The sequence below is a fragment of the Camelus bactrianus genome, chromosome 10 (genome assembly GCF_048773025.1).
Source record: "Camelus bactrianus isolate YW-2024 breed Bactrian camel chromosome 10, ASM4877302v1, whole genome shotgun sequence".
NCBI classification, from domain to species: Eukaryota; Metazoa; Chordata; class Mammalia; order Artiodactyla; family Camelidae; genus Camelus; species Camelus bactrianus.
The window spans coordinates 25,183,837-25,202,720 of NC_133548.1; the positions used below are offsets into that span (position 1 = coordinate 25,183,837).

General features: G+C 33.5%; 1 protein-coding gene across 1 annotated transcript in view; it reads left to right on the forward strand.

Annotated features, from left to right (window-relative positions):
- Positions 1-18,884, forward strand: part of CCDC73 (coiled-coil domain containing 73) — a 101,726-nt gene that overhangs the window by 67,274 nt on the left and 15,568 nt on the right. Inside the window, exons 10-13 of the mRNA XM_074372202.1 lie at positions 6,685-6,816; positions 7,303-7,362; positions 8,917-9,003; positions 14,826-14,936. Of these exons, the coding sequence (XP_074228303.1) occupies positions 6,685-6,816; positions 7,303-7,362; positions 8,917-9,003; positions 14,826-14,936 (390 nt within the window). The remainder of the gene's footprint in view (positions 1-6,684; positions 6,817-7,302; positions 7,363-8,916; positions 9,004-14,825; positions 14,937-18,884) is intronic.

Sequence of the window (18,884 nt, forward strand, 5' to 3'; positions counted from 1 at the left end):
TTTTCAGTTGTTGAGGAATGTAGAAAGACATAGAAGTTTGTTGAGTTTTGTAACCTTGACAGAAGAAAAAACTTAAAGAAAACCAATCTTCCTTTATTAATTCAGAGAATTGTAAGCCACTTTATATGAATATGAATTTTAGCCATATACTTCAGTTTAATTGTATGTTTATCAGTAGATCATTGTAGGGAACCTAGAACAGGTCACTAGTATAAAACAAGCCATCTGATAATTTACTCTTTTTTTCCCCTTAATGGAGGCACTGTTATTGAACTCAGGACCTCATGCACACCAAGTATGTGCTCTACTACTGAGCTATACCACCCACCCCCCATAATTTACTTTCTAAGTTATTCACTTCATACAAGTGTATCTTGCTTAAGGAAAACCCAATATTAAAAAGTTTAAAATTCAAAAAAATTATTGCAAGTTTTCTTTTCATTTTCAAGGAGCTTGAAAGCAGGGTTTTAAAATGCTATGTGTAAAGAAATATGTACATTGTTTTAAACTTTATATGATTGGTGTCTTTTAAAAAATCAGCTTAGAATAAAATATTTCTTTTTGTTACTCAGGTGATGTTTGACTAAATATGGAGTGACAATATAAATATTAGTCAAACATCTTGTAAATCTGAGTTGAGATTAAAACTTTGAGGTTCTCTAACATATTTTTCCTTTGAATTAATCTCCTAAATCTTTAAAAAGTTAAATTAATTGCTAAAATGACTAGCTTTACTTTTGTATTCTTCAGTATCCGTAGTCAATTTAGCTATCATCTCATGTTTTTGAATATTTATCCAGGGTGGCTATTTTGATAAATTCTTTTATTCAGCAAGTTTGTTCAAAGTCAGAGAATCTGGCTGATGAACTAAAATAATGCTTTATTATACTGTCTTATTTCTGTAATTATTTTCTAGACTATTCATGGATCTGAATTTATAATGCAGAATTAACCCACTTTAATCTCATAAATTTAGGGTGAGGATTAAGACGGTCAAGGTTATTTTCTAGCCCCCAAATATGGTGTTCTTTCAAAGTTAACATAATGCTAGTGACTCACCACCTACTAAGGTTTATTTTTCTATTATCAATAATAAAATTGTACTGGTCTGTTGACATTTAGACAAGGAGCATCCGTCTGTAACATAGTGTTCTGCAGGGCTGTGGTTGTTACCTTGATCAGAGGAAGTGATCTGATTCCATCAGTGATTAAACTCTCAGCACTATGCTTATACCTATCACTTTCTATGCAGTCTTACAAATTGACTATGAACTATTGTGTCATTAACAGTAGTCTGTTTGGCTAACATTGACTGCTCTCACCAAGTATTTTTATTGCCATTTACTTTATTCTGAATAAATCAACTTTGATTTCATCAAATCTTATTTTAGGCAAAGAGTAAATCACATTTTTTAAAATCACTCTTTTCTTCTTATATTGATTAACATTTTTACTTCCTCTTAGATCCCTGAGTGTATTAAGGTGTTATGGAATAAGTATGAAACATGGTACCTTTCCTTGAAAAGCTCATAGTCCGCAGGAAAACTCTTACTGTTATAAGTTATGAAACAATGAATCTTAACTTTTCAAATAAAGAATACTTAGTTATTCATACCACTATTAAGACTTCAGACACTTTATTTTAAAAGTAGAGAAAATAATCAGTATCCCTTGAATTCACTGCAGTAGTTATAATAGCATAACATATAATATGCCTGGCACATAGTAGATGGGCAACAGACACTTGTCGCATGGAGTATTACATGCCAGGCACTTTGTTAGTTTTTTAAAAAATCAGATCCCCCTTTTACAGATGAGGAACTTGAGGACGAATGCAGTTCAGTAAGTTACCTAAAGTTACAACAAGGAAAAGAGAGAGAGGATTGGAACCCAGACAACTTTGGCTCCAGAACCTGTGATCTCAGCCATTCTACTGATAATAGTACCAGCATAAACAATTTATTCACATAAATTCCTTCTCTGCTTCATTCGCCATTAGAAAGGGTATATTTATTAAAAGGAGAAATTGCTAATATTCATACTCCGGAACTACCAGCTCCCTGTATGCCTTGACTCTGTGTATAGACTAGTTATGTCCCTACCTTGAAACTCATCATTAAACACTGCTTCCTGTGGGCTCTTTCATCCAGCCCTCCTATTCTCCAACTAGAGCATCCTTTTCTATCATCTGTACCATTACGCACTCCTTTCTGTTCTTTTAACTTCTAGTCTTTCAGTCCCCATTACGTCACCCAGTCCATTGGCCTAGTCCTGCCTACACAGAATTCTCTGCATAACATTTATTACTTACTCTGTTTATCTTAACTCACCACTTTACCTTCTTCTTTAAAACTAAACCTTCCAACTGGAGTCATCCTAAGGAGGTGCATGACACAGACCATACTAGTGTTGCTTTTCTTTTTTCTTCCCTTTGTATTCTCATCTGCAGTATGAGTTTAATGATACCTGCCTTCTGTGTTTTATATATGTGTAATAAATATAATGGAAAAGCACTTCAGAAAGTTTAACAAGCTATTGTTATTTATGAGGTTATTGTTACTTGCAACTGAAATTAGGTTAAAATTAAGGCAACTTTTGATGGAGTAAGTTTTTCTGCACCAAAACTATAGGTGAGTTATTTATTTGTAGAGGCTTTTAAGACAACTGAAAAATAGCCTCATTTGCTTTTAAATTTTTATCAGGAAAGTCTGATGTTCCTTCTAACTCATTAGTTGCTCTTCCTGCCTTTATGCTTGAATTATATTCTGTTTCTACAATGACTGGTTCTCTCCCAGCTGTTTATCTTCAGATCATCTCAATTTCTTGGAATCATAGGGATCATCTAATCCACTGGTTTTTATCTTTGCACAGCAGAACCTTCTGTTCAAGATTTGGAAGCTCAATATTAAATAAACTAGAGCTACACCTGCCTGAAGGGAGGGTCGGAGGCACTGGAGCCATGTGTGCTGGCTCTTCCTGCTCTTTTAGCAGCTGCAGAGGGACTCCATGGACCCTCTAGGACTATTAGAGCACAATTTAAAAACCATTAACTGCATCCAACCTCTTCCTTTTTTGGAAAGGAAACTGAAAACCCAAAGACAGTTAGATGAATTACTGAATGTCAAGCAGCTTGTCAAAAAGATTCCTCATTTATCCTCACTTTGTGCTGTACACTATTTGTAGTCAGTAAGAGTCTAAACAACCTATAAATTTTACAATGTTAGTTGAAATTCTTCTTGTAGTGGACACTGTGATAATTCCTCAACATCAGTATACTGCCAGTCTCTAAGCCAATCAATATCATTTCCATTCCTCATGCCAGTATTTGGTTCAGGAAGGAGCATGGGATCTAATTCTGGCCTGCAGGAGGTGGTTTAAAGAAAAACTTTCTTATTCTTTAGAAGAAGCTCCAGGAAGACAGAGTTGCTACTACGTATTACCTAAATTACCACTTGCTATGGAATAAATTTCCTTATTATTTAATGGTTTAAGTATGGTTTTCTGATAATTATAACTGAAGCACCCTGATACTGACAATTTGTGTTTTCCATTACAGAGTATTGTGTTTTGTTCCACATGGTGTTTAAAATATAAAATGTATTAATTTTTTAAGGGTCTTTGGATGCAAATAAATTCCTCTGGCTCCCTGATTGTCTTCTTTTTCCCCCCTATTCCTCCAAAGCTTTATCATAAGGTGTCTGTTTTTCTTTTTTTCATATTCTTTTTTTCAATTAGTTCCTACTCCTCAATTCAGTCATTCACTTCATATAGATGACTTCATATCTATATTTCCAGCCCCACATTTCTTTTAATCTCCAGTTCTATATTTTCAACTGGCTGCAGGTCATCTTATTTTATGTGTATTCATCTTCTTCAATAAGTGTATTGACTAGCAGTAAGTATATTGTAACTTATTGTAATAGGGATTGCTTCTTCATTCTTCCCAACCAAGAAAAAAGAAAGCCATCTTGCTGCCTGTGAAGGTGAACCATCACTGATACTTTGAAACTTCATTTGAGGGAATTCATCATGTGTTACCTTTTATAATTTGAAAAATAATGAATGAGGGATTTTTGTTTTAGATCAGCAACAGCCTATGACTTAGGCTTAATTTGTCCTTTTTGACTTTCTTAAGAGTCAATCTCAGAACATTGTCTATCCCTTATTTCTTGTTGTCTTTAATAGATTTTTCATCTCGTTCATTAGTGAAGCTGACTTTTCATTTACTTTCCATTTTCATGCATCTCTCTTTCACATTTTATGGTTTTTTATTTCTTCTAGATTAACCTAGACTCTTTGAAATTACCTTTCTCCTTCACTTCCTTTTTTCTGTTCAATTATATCTTCCTTTAGAATGTCTCATATTTTTCATTCTCCATTTTTCAATAGTATAGACATTCATCATCCCATGCATGGGTTAATAAAATAGCCTCTTAGCAAGTGTTCCTTTCTCAATTTGTATTCACTTTTTTTTCCAGACTAACTTTACTAAGGTACTAGTTGAATATATTACTTCTATGTGCCTGACACATGCTAGATACTTAGCATATGTAGAAGGAATGATAGATTGAATAGTTCTCTTTTGTCCACCAAATCAGGTCTCAAAATTTTTTTCCAGCTTTATTGAGATATACTTGACATATAACATTGTGTAAGTGTAAGATGTACAACATGTTGATTTAGTCCCAGTGTTCTTTGTTTTCCAGAATTTCCACGGTCTAGTCCCATTCTGCGTGTTCAACGTTGTTTCCTACTACCTCCTAACAAGCATCTTGCATTCTGTTTAATCCAAAATCTTTGTTGCCATTATCATAGTTCTTAATTTTTTCCTGTCTTTTGTCTTTTCTCTGCTCCATATCCCCTACCCCAACTTGAAATGCCGTCTCTCAATTTACTTCTATTAAATAGGATTGAAGCAGGGAACAGATGGCACATCGGAATGGGTAATTGAGAAAAGTTTGATGGAGAAGCTATTTACAAAGTTTTGGGCAGAGTTAATGGAAGTCAACAAGGGATAGAAGTAGGGGAATGATTACACCGCCTAGACCTGAAGGTGGCAAGGGAAGGAAGCAGTACTGGAACCTGGGGAAAGCTATAGGTAAAGCTGTAGAAGAAAGCTGCAATTCAGAAGCTGTGACTTTTGGTAAAAGTACAGAGCTATTGCCGATTTGTGGTCATGTAGGGAGGGAACTCAGAAAGTACCTCAGTCTCTCTTTCTCTCCCCAGCATACTGATTTACTGATGCCTCCCATAGATTGAACCCAACCAAGCCAGAGGGAAGGGAACCTGTTTGCTATATCCACAGATACCAGCCACATAGGCCACAGACAAAGAGTAGAGAGTGAATCAGGAGGGACAAATAAGGACAGCCAGTATACTGCTCATTCTTAAAGGCCTACCTCCTTTATTCAGACTTCTTTTTTATTACTCAGTACATGCCAGTTATTCTCTTTGTACCAGACATTATTTTGTGTACCTGCTTTTCTGAGAATAAAGCCCTATCTTTTGACCCATGTGGTTACTTTAGCAGTCATTTTATGTAATGCGCATATCTAAAAGGGATATATGAACTAAGACCAATGAATCCTTTCTCCTGGATTTTGAACTGAGGGTTAAAAGGTGATCAGGCACATTTCCCTCTCGGTGGCTGAGGCTGTAACATGTGGAATCCTGGAGGTATTGACACCCCTGTTTTCTGCAGCTCCTTTCTCAGGTTCCTTGATACCATATTCTCTTGGTTTTCCTCCTACTTCAGTTGACTGTATTTCTCAGCCTTCTATACTAGCAGCTTCTTTAATCCATGAATGTTGGAGTTCTTTGGGACTCAGTCATTTGTCATCTTCTTTCCTCTAACTAATAACTAGTTGTACCTGTTTCCTTAGCTTTAAATACTCTTTTAAAACTGATACATGAAAAATATGTTTGTTTAAGAAAAAAAGAGAAAATATTAAACAGTGCAGTGAAAATTAAAATTTGCTATAATCACACCTCCCTAATGAACCAACATTTTCTACGAAAGAGTTGTTTATTACTATTATTTATTCAGTTACTAAATATAATCTTTTAAAAATTGAAGTATGTTAAACAAGATTCTTAATTGTAAGGAGATTCAGCAAAGAAATTTGGATGTTGGTCATCTCAGACTTGGAAAATGGTCAGAAACAAGGGAAACTATGCAGTATCTAGGACCACAGCATAAAACCGGCTTCCATTACTAAGTACTGTACACTGCAGCTTGTACCATCACCGTTAACTACAGTGGACGCTGCTGCTGCTACAGTGCAAATTCCACTTTCCTTTGATGGCTTCTTGATGCCCTCAACCAAACTGTTTCATTGTTTATATTTCTGCACATTCCTGGAATATAGCACTCATCACATTATATTATAGTTATTTCTTACATAAATTTTTCCTATTAGCTGCTGATGAACTTGGGAATTGATCATCTTTTGTATATTAGAAGATTTTTGTTGAGTAAGTCATCAGTGAAAGCACGCTACTTTTGAATGGTTAGTTCATTTAGGTAGTGTATTGTTTTTAAGAACAGAGATAGTGCATTCTATCTTTGTGTTATTGTGTTCGCCTGTTCCATAGCCAAAATAGCATTCCCACCTTGGCTATCAGAAAAGTGCCTTGCTTTGATGAAATATGTGTACTGAGTTCTCTGATGTTTCTTATGTTAAGGAACTAAAAAAAGTAACCTCAGACTTGATAAAGACCAAGGTCACATGTCAACAGTATAAGATGGGAGAAGAAAACATCAATTTAACAATTAAAGAACAAAAATTTCAAGAACTTCAAGAAAGACTCAAAATGGTATTTAACTAAATATATTCATGTTTGTAAAATTAACATTTTTGTAAAATTTATGAGATTATATAAACAGGATTATAATACAAAAATGTTCTTTCTTTATAGAGTTAATATACATAGTAAAAAAAGATTTTATGAATTTTAAAAAATTTGTTAGATAATTTTTGGCATAAACAAGACTTTAGGATAATAAAATTTGGCTATAATCACTTTATTTTCATCTTAATATGGTATCAGGTAATCTTCTGGTACAGTGGTGTTTCCAGAAAAGCTTTTGGAGATGAGAAATTCTGTTGTTTTTAACATTAACATGTACAAATTTGCACCAGCGTGTACTGGGTACTTAGTACCTAGAGTCCAGCAGTAAACAAATGTTGGTGCTCTGGAGTAATAATAGGTCATGACACAGCCAAATTTGTTAAGCACTGAATTGAATGTAGAATTTATAGAATTTTCTATCATAACTTTAAAGTTATTCGATTTTTTTAGGAATTGGAATTAAATAAGAAGATTAATGAAGAAATCACCCATATTCAAAAAGAAAAACAGGCAAGCAATCATAAGATATTTTGGAAGCCAGTAAATATTTTGAAAACCAATACAATATGGGAGGTAAAGTAAGTTAAATAACAGATAGAATCATGCCTAGGTTGATTCCTAGCAAATAGTAAGCACTCATTGTTATGTATTAAATAGATACATGTGAGCCTTTTTAACCAGGTCTCACATATACGCCCATTAAAAAATAAATTAGAGGAGAAATGGAGAGAGGAGTTCATCAAAGGGTACAAACTTCCAGTTGTAAGATGAGTAAGTTCTGGACATGTAATGTACAGCATGATGATTTTTGCTAACAGTACTCTTTTATATATTTAAAAGTTGCTTTAAAAATTTACTTATTTAGTTGAGGTGTAGTTGATTTACAATATTAGTTTACAATATCATATTAGTTTCAAGTCTACAACATGGTGATTCAAAAATGTTATAGATTATACTTCATTTAAAGTTATAATAAAATATTGGCTATATTCCTTGTGCTGTACAATATATCCTTGTAGCTTATTTATTTTATACAGAGAGTGGATCTTAAATGTTCTCACCACACACAAAAAAGTTGGTGATTATGTGTGATGTTAACCTGATTGTGGTAATTATATCACAATATATACGTGTACCAAATCATCACACGTTATACACCTTAAGCTTACACATGTTATATGTCAATTATGTCTCTATAAAACTGGAGAAAGATTACAGTAAAATATTTTGTAAATAAATAAGATAAAAGAACAAAAATGAATCAGCTTTTTCCTTGATAATTTAGACCAGTGGTACCCTAGCAGATGATTAGTGACATGTTTATATGCTTAGAGCATGCATTCATAGGATATTATACTCTCATTTGAATCAATTTGATATTTATAATTCTTCTGTTCTGAGGGAGGGTATAACTCAGTGGTAGAGTGCTTGTTTAGCATGCACAGGGTTCTGGGTTCAGTTCTCAGTACCTCCATTTAAAAAATAATAATAAAATAAGTAAATAAATAAACCTAATTACTTCCTCCCCCTCCAAAATTAAATAAAATATAATTCATCTATTTAAAAAGAAAGATATGTGAAAAAAAATTTCTACTGTTTCTTTTTTTTCTCTTCTGCTTTTCTTCTGTTTGATTCTGAACACATGCAGTGACATTCTAGCCCATTAGTGGTATGACATTTTAGTAGTGATATATTTGCTATTTGAGGGGGAAGACAACAAAAGTTTTAGTTTTGAGTTCTTCACATTTTTCAGTAGTGTCTCAGAATCCATGGTCATTTTAAGAACTTTGTTAATTATTTGAGGAACTCTTAGAACTAGTATTTTGTAAGAAATTATGTAAAGTAACGTATGTTAGATATTAAATTAATAAAATGTGCCATTAGTTTATTTCAGTATATTGTTTATTATGGCATTAAAATTAAACTACAAAATTAGTAAGTTAAGAAGCTAGAAAATGTATTTTAAGAATGAGTTTAGAAACATACCTAATGTCTTAAAACTTTTTAAATTAATAAATTTTTATTTTTTTAAAGGCTATCATAAATTCTTTCCAACAACTGCAGCAGTTACTTCAACAACAGGCTCAAGCTAATGCTGAAATGGAAGCAGAATTGAAGGTGCTAAAAGAAATAATCAGGATATATATATGTGTATATATATATGTATATAATGTTTATAAAACATGTATTTATTAGTGTATTTCCATCTAATGAGCTTTACCTGTTTAGTTGCATTTGTCCAACTTTATCTGAGATCACTTTGAATTTTAAGGGTAAAAAATTGTCCTCCTTCATCAGCTTGGTATCAATGTCCAAAGTAATGAGCATTTTTTTTTTTTTAACATTTGAGCCACTAGTTAAGTTTTGAATTTTATCAAGTATCTGATTTAATTTTGAAACAGATTGGATGGGGTTTTTCCTGTGTCTTAGAATTGTGGCCAAGATCCAAAACTGAAAATAAAAGGTGACAAATATCATCAGATTCTAAGAGAACAATCAGTGAGCTCCCAGAAATTGTGGGGCAGGAAGTGGGGCAGATCCTTCTTCACAGGTACATGATAGAATTAGCCCTGTTACCACAACAATCACCGCCATCATCCTCTTCTCAGTATATATAAGAAAATGATTGGGGAGGGGAAGAAGTTATGGTCACTGATGTTTGGGGAATGAGGGTTTGTTAAGAGAGCCTTTTCTCTTACATCCCTAGTATAGAGGGATGCGTTTTCCCTCACAAATCTAAGAGAAGGAGTCTACAGGAAAATCATGTGTACAGTTGGGTTACAGGAAGGGGGGACTGCCATCTTGTTTTTGAGATGGATGCTTGAGGTGCTGTAGAAACCTGAAGGGCCATTATGGTGTTGCCAGTAAAGTAAAATGTGTTAAGGTCACGTGGGAGAACGTGGCATATGTTTCTTAAAGTTTGTAAGTGTACCAGGAACAAATAGACTGATGCCCAGTTCTAGTCTAGAAATTTCAAGGAGGAAAGTTTTTGGAGTAATCTGTTCCAGTGGGGCGTGAAGTGGGTATTATGCTTGTTCTAATGCTGTATGGTACTGGAAGGGTGCAGAAGAGAGAACCTGGTGGTTCCTTGGCTCCATGTGAAGGAATGTGGAGGTTAGTGGAAGGGCGGGAACTGCCAAGTGAAGGGATGTCCAGTTCAAGAGAGGAGCTGGGGACATGTTCCACTGGGGTGGCCAGTAGAAGATATTTGTGCCCCTCTGAAGGGATTCTTGGTAATTAAGGATGAGGCTGAACATTTCCCAAGAAAATTACGTTCACCTCCTATATAGGGGCCACCATCGGTAGAAGCCTGGACCAGTTTCATGGCTATGTAACCACTGCAATTGCATAAGACCAATACCCAGAAGAGCTACGAGCTTCAGGTTTAATATTCTGTGGTCACTTCTTGACATTTTTATTAATTTTTTTCTTTGAATGTATGTTTTGTAAATTAAGTCTGATATGAAAATGTAGTATGAAGCGGGGCTTGGAGCCTCAGCTCCAGCATTCTCCTGTCTCCCACTGCCTCCCAGGACCCATTCTTGGATGCTGGCTTTCCTACCTTTTGGTGCCCTGGGCCTGGCATAGCTTCATCCTCCCTGCTTCTGTCTTGCCACTGCTGTGGATCGACTGGGTCACATTGGTGGGGAGAGGCCACCTGAGCCTTGATAGTACATAGAGAATCTAGATTTTATATAGTAAAATTTCAAATTATTGGCAAGGACAGGATATAATTGTCAGCTTGTTATGTTAACAGGTAAGGGCATTAAAAAATAAACAATACCATCTATCATCACTTTCATCTTATAAAAGAGACTATTTTAACACCTAAAGTATATTAAGGATATAATATCAGTAAAAGGACAGTCCTTTACAAGAAAACATATTAGATGACCTTACACTGACGTTTTTTTGCCATGGACTAGTGAGGTTTGTCATGGATCAGTACTTATTTACAGACTGCTGTTAGAGAACCACTGATATATAGTATGACAAAATATTAATGTTGAACTGTTGCTGAGGATTATGCTGCACAGATATCTCAAGTGTTTTCTTGAGGAGCATTCTAATTCCACCTGTACTAAAAGGGATCATTACTCTTCGTAATGCCTAGTGTTTTTCAGTGCTCTGCAATCATGCTGTCATCTTTTTTTTTTTCTTTTTAAGTTCAATTTGGAACATAGAGACCTAAATTCTCATGATAGAGAATGTTTTCTACTGTGATTCAATCACAGTTTAGTCCAGATAAAAGTATAGTTATACTGCTATAGTCATAGTGTTCTGAAGAATAATTTACTTAGGTTTTGGTATATTAAAGCATTAACAGGTGGTTTTATTTTGATTTTCCACAATATACATTTTTTTCAGGAGGGTTTTCAGATTTGTTAATCCAGATGCAAGTAATACCAAATAATTTCCTGGTAAAATATAAATTCCATAAAAACAGTAACATTTTCACTAATGTATAAGAGCCCAAACGAGCATCTGGCTCTTAGTAGAAGCTCATTAAATTTTATTAAATTAATGAATGATTAACAATAAACAAATTCAGACTCTTTGGAAGTTCAAATATTGCCAGGTCAGGGCTTCTGGTTAAACATATTGAACTGAACTTATACATTCCTTTCAAAAAAGGAATTTCCTTTTTTCCTTCTGAAACTGCAATAAAATGACATTAATAAATCCACAAAGACAAAGAAATAGGGAAAAGGAAACAATAAAAATAAATTTTTAAAAGTGGAAACCAAATGGAAAATTAGTAATTCACTTAGCAAATGAGAGGAAGTAGAAACCCAAGTCAAAGACACAGAAATAATTAGGAGTTGCCAGCATCATGGGACTCCAGAAGTGAGGTGTACAAATGAAGCCAGAAACTAGGTCTATATAAGAAGCTATTGCACCTCCAGATTCTTTTTCCTACCCTGCACAAATAGGCACTCTCTGTCTCCTATTTGGCAGAAGATTGGAGGATTACATTGGAGAATTTGAGGATCAACTAAAGTTGGGGAGATCCAGTAGTGTGCTAGAGACATTGTGCACCAGGAGAGTTGGTTGTTAGAGCTGTTGTCATTTTGTGAGTGGATTTAAACCAGTGGTAGCTTGAAATTGACAATGGTAGGTCTATTTAACACTAAAGAAACTGGTAAATGCTGCAAATCATGCTTTTTTTTTCCCCTTTGAGACCCAATTTACCAGCACAGCACTGAAAGTATTACATTGAAAACAGTTTAGAAAGTCTAAATACTGAACTCTGAAGACTCCTAGCCACGTTTCCCATTTTAGAGGGCAGTTAGCCTTACAACTTCCAGGCAGGTGAATGGAAGATTCCATTCTAGGGCAACTAAAACTTACTTAAGAGAAAAGACTATAGCTGTCCTGATAAAACGGCTCAGCTAGATTTACATACGGTGAAGCCCATCGCTGTAGCAATGAAACTTTGTAGTTAACGAAACTTTTAGCCAGCTTTTTAATATTTCATTCTTAAATATGAACAGTGTGAAAAAGAGACAAAACAAACAGGCTAATGAAAATGAAAAACATGGAAAAGTTAAGAAAATATATTCGGTTAAGAGAATTTTATTTATTAATCCACAAAACAATAATTTGAAATCTAAAAAAAGACACATTCATAGAATAAAACTAAATATATTAGCAGACATAAAAGTACAATGCAAAGATTGGAAGATAATATTGAGCTAAGCTTCTAAGGAAGTAGAATCAAAAGACAAGAAAATGGAAAATAGGAAAGAAAGAAAATGAGGCGATCAGTCCAAGACGTCTGGTGAGTTTCAGAGAGAACAGAGAAAATGGAAGGAGAGCAAACAACCAGAGAAATAATGCAAGAAAGCAACCCAGAAGTGAGGGATCTGAGTTTGTTTTGCCCAACACCAATACATATATCATAATGAAATTTCATACTACACTTAAAGAGAACATTATAAAACCCTCTGTGGGGAAAAAAAATAGATGATGTAAAAAGGATTCAAAATGAGAATGGCAACGTAACGGCTTCAGACTTCTCATTGGCAGAACTGGTAGGTAGAAGATAAATAGAACCATGCCTTCACAGGCTGGGGAGGAATTGCTTTCCAAGGCAGAATTGTACAGTATTTAGCCAAACGAGTTGTTAAGTTTTAGTAGAATAAACATATTTTCAGACATGCAAGGTCTCAAAAAAATCTCTGCCTCCTTTATCAAGAAGTTAGGTTACTTTACTAAAACAAGGGAATAAAACAAGAGGAAATCATGAGATCTAGGAAACAGGAGACCCACCACGGAAGAGAGAAGGAAATTCTCAGAGATAACCTGATCAGTGTAGCAGAATGAAAGAGCAGTAAGTCCAAATTTTAAGGGAACGCTGGAATGTCTCCAGAACATGGAAACTGAGAAAATACCTGTTGTAGGCAGTTTCTTTTAGAAGGGGGTATGGATAGGGACAGGAAATTATTGATATATCTAATGTACTTTTTAAGAACATAATGCTCTTGGTCAGTTTTTATTACTAGGATAAAGTCTGTGATACATTCTCCCATATCTCCTTTAAACTTCAATTTGTCTATTTTTAAAAATGCACTGTTACAAATATAAATAGATACCATAAAATATTTGTTAGAATGTTAAAGTACTAAGCATCCATTAAATATACACTGTTGTAAATATTCAGAAAGTGCCCTATTATAAAATGTACCTATAAATTTAAACAAAATCATGACATCTATTAAAAACTTTACATTGTCCTGAAGTAGAGGCAGTCAAAATACATATTCATTGAGTGTTCTCAAAATGCATAGTCCTTTGAGCTAGAGGATAATCTTCCTGTTAAAATTGTAAAATGATTTTCATTAGATGTTTCCATAATTTTGCATAATTATGTCTTTGCATATTAATATTTTATATAGTAATTGAGAACTCTTTAAATAGATGGAAAACTATGAAGCCTTTAAAATGAGATAGATCCATATATAATATTATGGAAATTAAGCAAGACAATAGTATTCATATTTTTAGAAAAGCAGATTGCAAGACAGCATGATATGTATATGATCTCATCTCTATCTGAAAAGATATTTTTATGTGCTTGTATGCTTATAAACAATTTATGGAAAGATACACAAAAACTACTAAAGTGGTTACGTCTGGGGAGGAGAACTGGAGAGCCAGTGGAAGAGAACTTCACCTTTTCATTCTGTATCTTTTGTGTGGTTGAATGTTCACCCTGAATGTACTTAGCTTTACTAATGATAAACAAATGAACATAAATATTCCAGATGTATTAGACATGTAGATAGAATTCTTACTACTTGTCTTTTTGCAGAAGTTGACTTGGATTATCAGCAGGCACTGAAGAAACAATAATATTGGTGATGCTGATTTAATAGCTTTTAAACCCCTGTCTTAGAAAACAGTAGTATTTTTACCCTTTAAAGGTTTTTTGAGAGAGGGACAGGGGAGTGTGTTGGTGATTACATAGTATGTTAATTTCTGAAGTAGTAAGTTAATATAGTAAATATTAAAGCTCTACTAAAAAGTATTAATTTGAAATTAAAAATTAAAATTATATTTAAAAGTTTTCTAGCCAGTTAATTTCTGAAATGGATATGGAAAAAATGTTCTGTGGTAGTTAAAATTTTTTAGTAGGGTTAGGCTGGATTATGCTACATTTCATATTTTTCAGTGCTGTACTTTATATTACTTTTTCAGTACATTAAAACTTATGCAGTGAAACTGAATAATGGCAATGTTTTTATACCCTTTTATAGCCATTTCTTTTTCATAACCTCCCCCTATCTCCTGTTAACTAAACTATAAGCACCTTTCTGTTAATTTATGAAAATTATTGTTGAGATAGCACATTATCACTGATCTGTATGGCACTTTCAGCATGTTAGAAGCAAAGGTCCAAGCAACATAAAACACATCAAAATTCATTAATGTGGTATTGATTATTTTTTGGATAATTAATTTTATTGCAGACCCTTGAAAGAGATAATGAGCTGCAAAGGGAGAGGGTAAAAGAAAATGAAGAAAAGTTCCTTAATCTTCAAAATGAGCATGAAAAAGCACTGGGAACTTGGAAAAAGCATGTAGGTTTATTAAATAGTAAAATATTAAAATATTTTAAGTAGTCGTAGACATTTAAAATAACTATTAAATGCTAAGAAAATATTGCAAAAATAATATAGGAATAAAGTCAGACACATTTTCTTCTTGCACTTATATTTCCAAGAAGTGAATGTTTGTAAAGCTAAATTTAATAAAATTTTCTGTAATGCTTCCATGCATGAAAAACCACACATATACATGTGTATTTATATATATATATATGTCGTATGATTTTTTCATATGTGACATGTAAAAATTAATTTTCCTTTTCAGAAAACCATTGATAGTGTTTTAGTAAATGATTAAAATAACGAATTATATAAAGGTATTATTGTTAGCTGATCTCTTTAGCTTTCTTCAGCAGTTTTGTTGAGTCATATTAAAGCCATATTTGGAACATGTATGCAGTAGTTGAGTTCTATAGCATTAACATTTTATCGTGAGAGTTGTTATAAACATGGCTATTTCCTTAAAGCACATCTGTTTATTTTACACTAAATTTTAATTCAGTGAAGTAGATAATAAAAGTGTAAAGTGATGTAAATTAAAGTTGTGAAATATTAAGTTTCACTTTAAAGACTGGTGAACCCCAAAATCGATTATTCTATTTTATTATCTATTTTTATTGTCTTCAATTATTTTAAAAGAACTAACAAAATAGAAAGTCACTATGAGTTTATAGAAGCTATATTTTGGGAAGGTAAGATTATATTTTAAAGTATTATGCTATATAATTCTAATACTATACTAATATATTTTATACTAATATATAACTACGTACCATTCTAGGTGACTTTATTTGATATAAATTGTTATATAAGTGATTGTTGATTTTTCAATCCATTTGCAGCTAACATGTTCTCTTAATTTGATTTTTAAGAAATCAAATCTTCACTGATGAATTTGATAAGGTTTACCCAATTCTCAGAAAATATTTTGTAATTAATTGTATCAGAATACTAAAGAATGCTTAATTATCTCTATATAGGTAAAGTTTATCATTATAAGCAACAAGCATAATAATATTCATTTTAGCTTCATCTAATCCACCTGGCATCCCAACACTTCCTCCTCATTCCTAATGTTTAAAAGACCGTGGAAGTAGTACTGTCAGGGTAAGGAAAACTAAAGTGAAAAGAAAATGTAAACTTAAATATGCCAACCATGCCAAAAAAATTAGTTGAACTAAGAAAATTAAACATTTATTTTTCCTGATTAGGCCCCAACCATGTCCCTCCCCCAAGAAAAAAATCATTCAAATAAAAAAAAAAAGATAAGCATTCAGCTTCACTAGTAAGGCCTAAGTCTATAATTTGGATAAAGTTAGTTTTGTCTTAGGATTATTAGCATCTACAATCATTTCACTTCTATATGCTTTACTACTAAACAGAACATAGTTAAATTTTTTAAATGCCACTTTGAATCAATAAGAGTTTTCTTGGATGGGAGATCAGATCTACTCTTTAATTGCATTTCTATCTCTGTGTAAGGTTTTTTTTTTTTACCATTCTTGAGTGAGGGAGAATTATGGTATTGCTTCTGAGATCCCATACCACAGAGACTGGATCAAGGTGGATTTTTAAAAAAAAACCTAAGATATTAACAAAAGTAAGATGAAATCATATAAACTTGCTATAAACGTAGAAAAAATAAACAGGGAAAGAAAATGCTGTACAAATGAAACAGTGAATATTATTAGACAACGTATTTAAAATTCATTGAAGTTTCATAAAGAATGTAGTATGTGTATCTGTTTTCATTTGGTTAGTTATATAACCAATGGATATGTATAGATAAAAAAGATAATAAATGAAGATGTGCAGAAATTATTTAGGGAAAGATGGGGAAATCACAAAAGGAATTCAATTCACATTTGTTGAGCATCTGTTATATATTAGGCATTATTCTAGGTGCTGGATTTTCAAAGATTTCTAAAATACAAAGAGTATTAAAGCGCTCACACTCTCATACAGGTAATTATTAAATTAACCACAATAGTGTAGAATGTTGTTAGTAGTATTAACATTAATCTTAACAAATTACTATGAAAGCCCAAAATAAATCATGTTGCTTAACTAGGTTGAAGAAAGTTTTAGAGAAAAGTTGACACTACGTTTGGAATTGAAAGATGAGTAGGGAGGGTTTCACCAGGCAGAAGGTGCCCATTTTCTACACTTCCCATTCCATTCTGTTGGCATTCCATTTAAGAAAGGGAAAACATGATGGAGACATGAAGTTGCATTCTCAAGGATGATGAATAATCTGATCTAGACTGTGACATTGGAAGTTAGGTTGAGATCACCTTCTGAAGAGTTCTTTACTAAGGAAGTTGAATTTTATTTTATAAGTAATGATAATCAGTGAGATTTTTTAAAGCAGAAAATGACATAGTCAGATCTCCATATTAGATAACTCTTGGAACAGTTTGGAGGATGGCACTATGGAGAGAGATCAGTAAGAATATTGCAGATAACCTGACTGTGAGGCTATGAGGGTGGGAATTAGGGCAATGGTAGTGAGAACAGAGAAGAGGGATAGATGCAGCAAGCATTTTGGAGGTAAAATTAGCAGATTAGTGACATTTTAAATATCAATTTTAGAAGGGAAATGAGTCAACTATGATTCTGAGATTAGTATAACGAGCAGAAAATAATGTCCCTAACTGACATACGGGTTGTGAAAGAAGAAGCAGGTTTGATGGTTGAAAATGAGTTTAATTCAGGCACTGTTGAATTTATAGTGACTGCAAGACATCTGACTTGAAATGTATATCATGCATTTGTAAACAATCTAATCTTAGGAGAGAGATCGGAAGATGAGATCTAGATTTAAGAGTTATTAGGGTAAAAATGAAATTTGAAGGTATAATAAGATTATCTACGGAAGGAGTGGAGTACTTGAAGAGAAAGCTAAAGAAGAATGTTGGGGGATGCCAACATTTTGTGAGTGGTTAGTGTGTGTATTGGGGCAGAAGGGGAGCGGGAGCCTGATAAAAACAGTGAGAAAGGAGGAGGATAAATAGAGAGTAGACGATGCAAACGAAGAGGCTGTTTCAAGAACAAATAGTCAACATAGTCATGCCACAGTGCTGTTAATGGTATGAAACTTGGAAAAAGTCCTTTTGCTAATTTGCACGTGATACCTGAGAATCAGTAGAGCAACGAAGGCGAAGTCCGGATGTTAAGGAGTGATGGGGGGTTAGAATTTGAAAGTGGCAAGAGTAAACTTTATTTTAAGAAGCTAGAGAGACAAAGCAATTGGGTAAAGGAGAAAAAAATTTAGGAATGTAACAAGAACATATTTGGGGGCTGAGAAATGCTGGTATAGTGGGAAAGATTGAGAATAGGCAGGAGAGATCATTGCTTGAGCCAGGCACTCAGGGAGTTAGGAGAGGATGGGAGAGAGCGCATGGAGAATTGAGCCTTGGAAAAGAAGAGATAGATTAAAATATGGTGAAAAATAGGTAAGATGAAGGGAAAGTAATAGGTTAGCCTCCATAAGGAGTATTACACACATTTGTGGAATTTTTGGTAGTTTAAAATTGTTCAAGAAACTTTTGCAGTCTTTAATGACAAAAAGGTATTTTCCTCCTCGATGGAACTTAACTTTGTCTCACATTTGAGGTTTCTATGAAGGAGAACCTCTCCAAGAACAAGATTATGACATTTTATAGCCAGTAAAAGCCCAGTTTGTAGATGTGAGTATTGTGGCTAATGTGTCAGTTTCTGTTGGACTACCTAGTACTCAGTACTCTTCATCTAGCTGACTTAAAATCTGTATGTCTAATTTGCAACAAGAAAATAAAACTTTCATAGAATGTTTATGATTAAAAATAATTTTTCATTTGCAACAAGAGGTAGTTTAATGTAGTACTTAAGAACATAACCCCTAGATTTAGCTTTGGATTTGAATCCTAACTGCTACTTTAT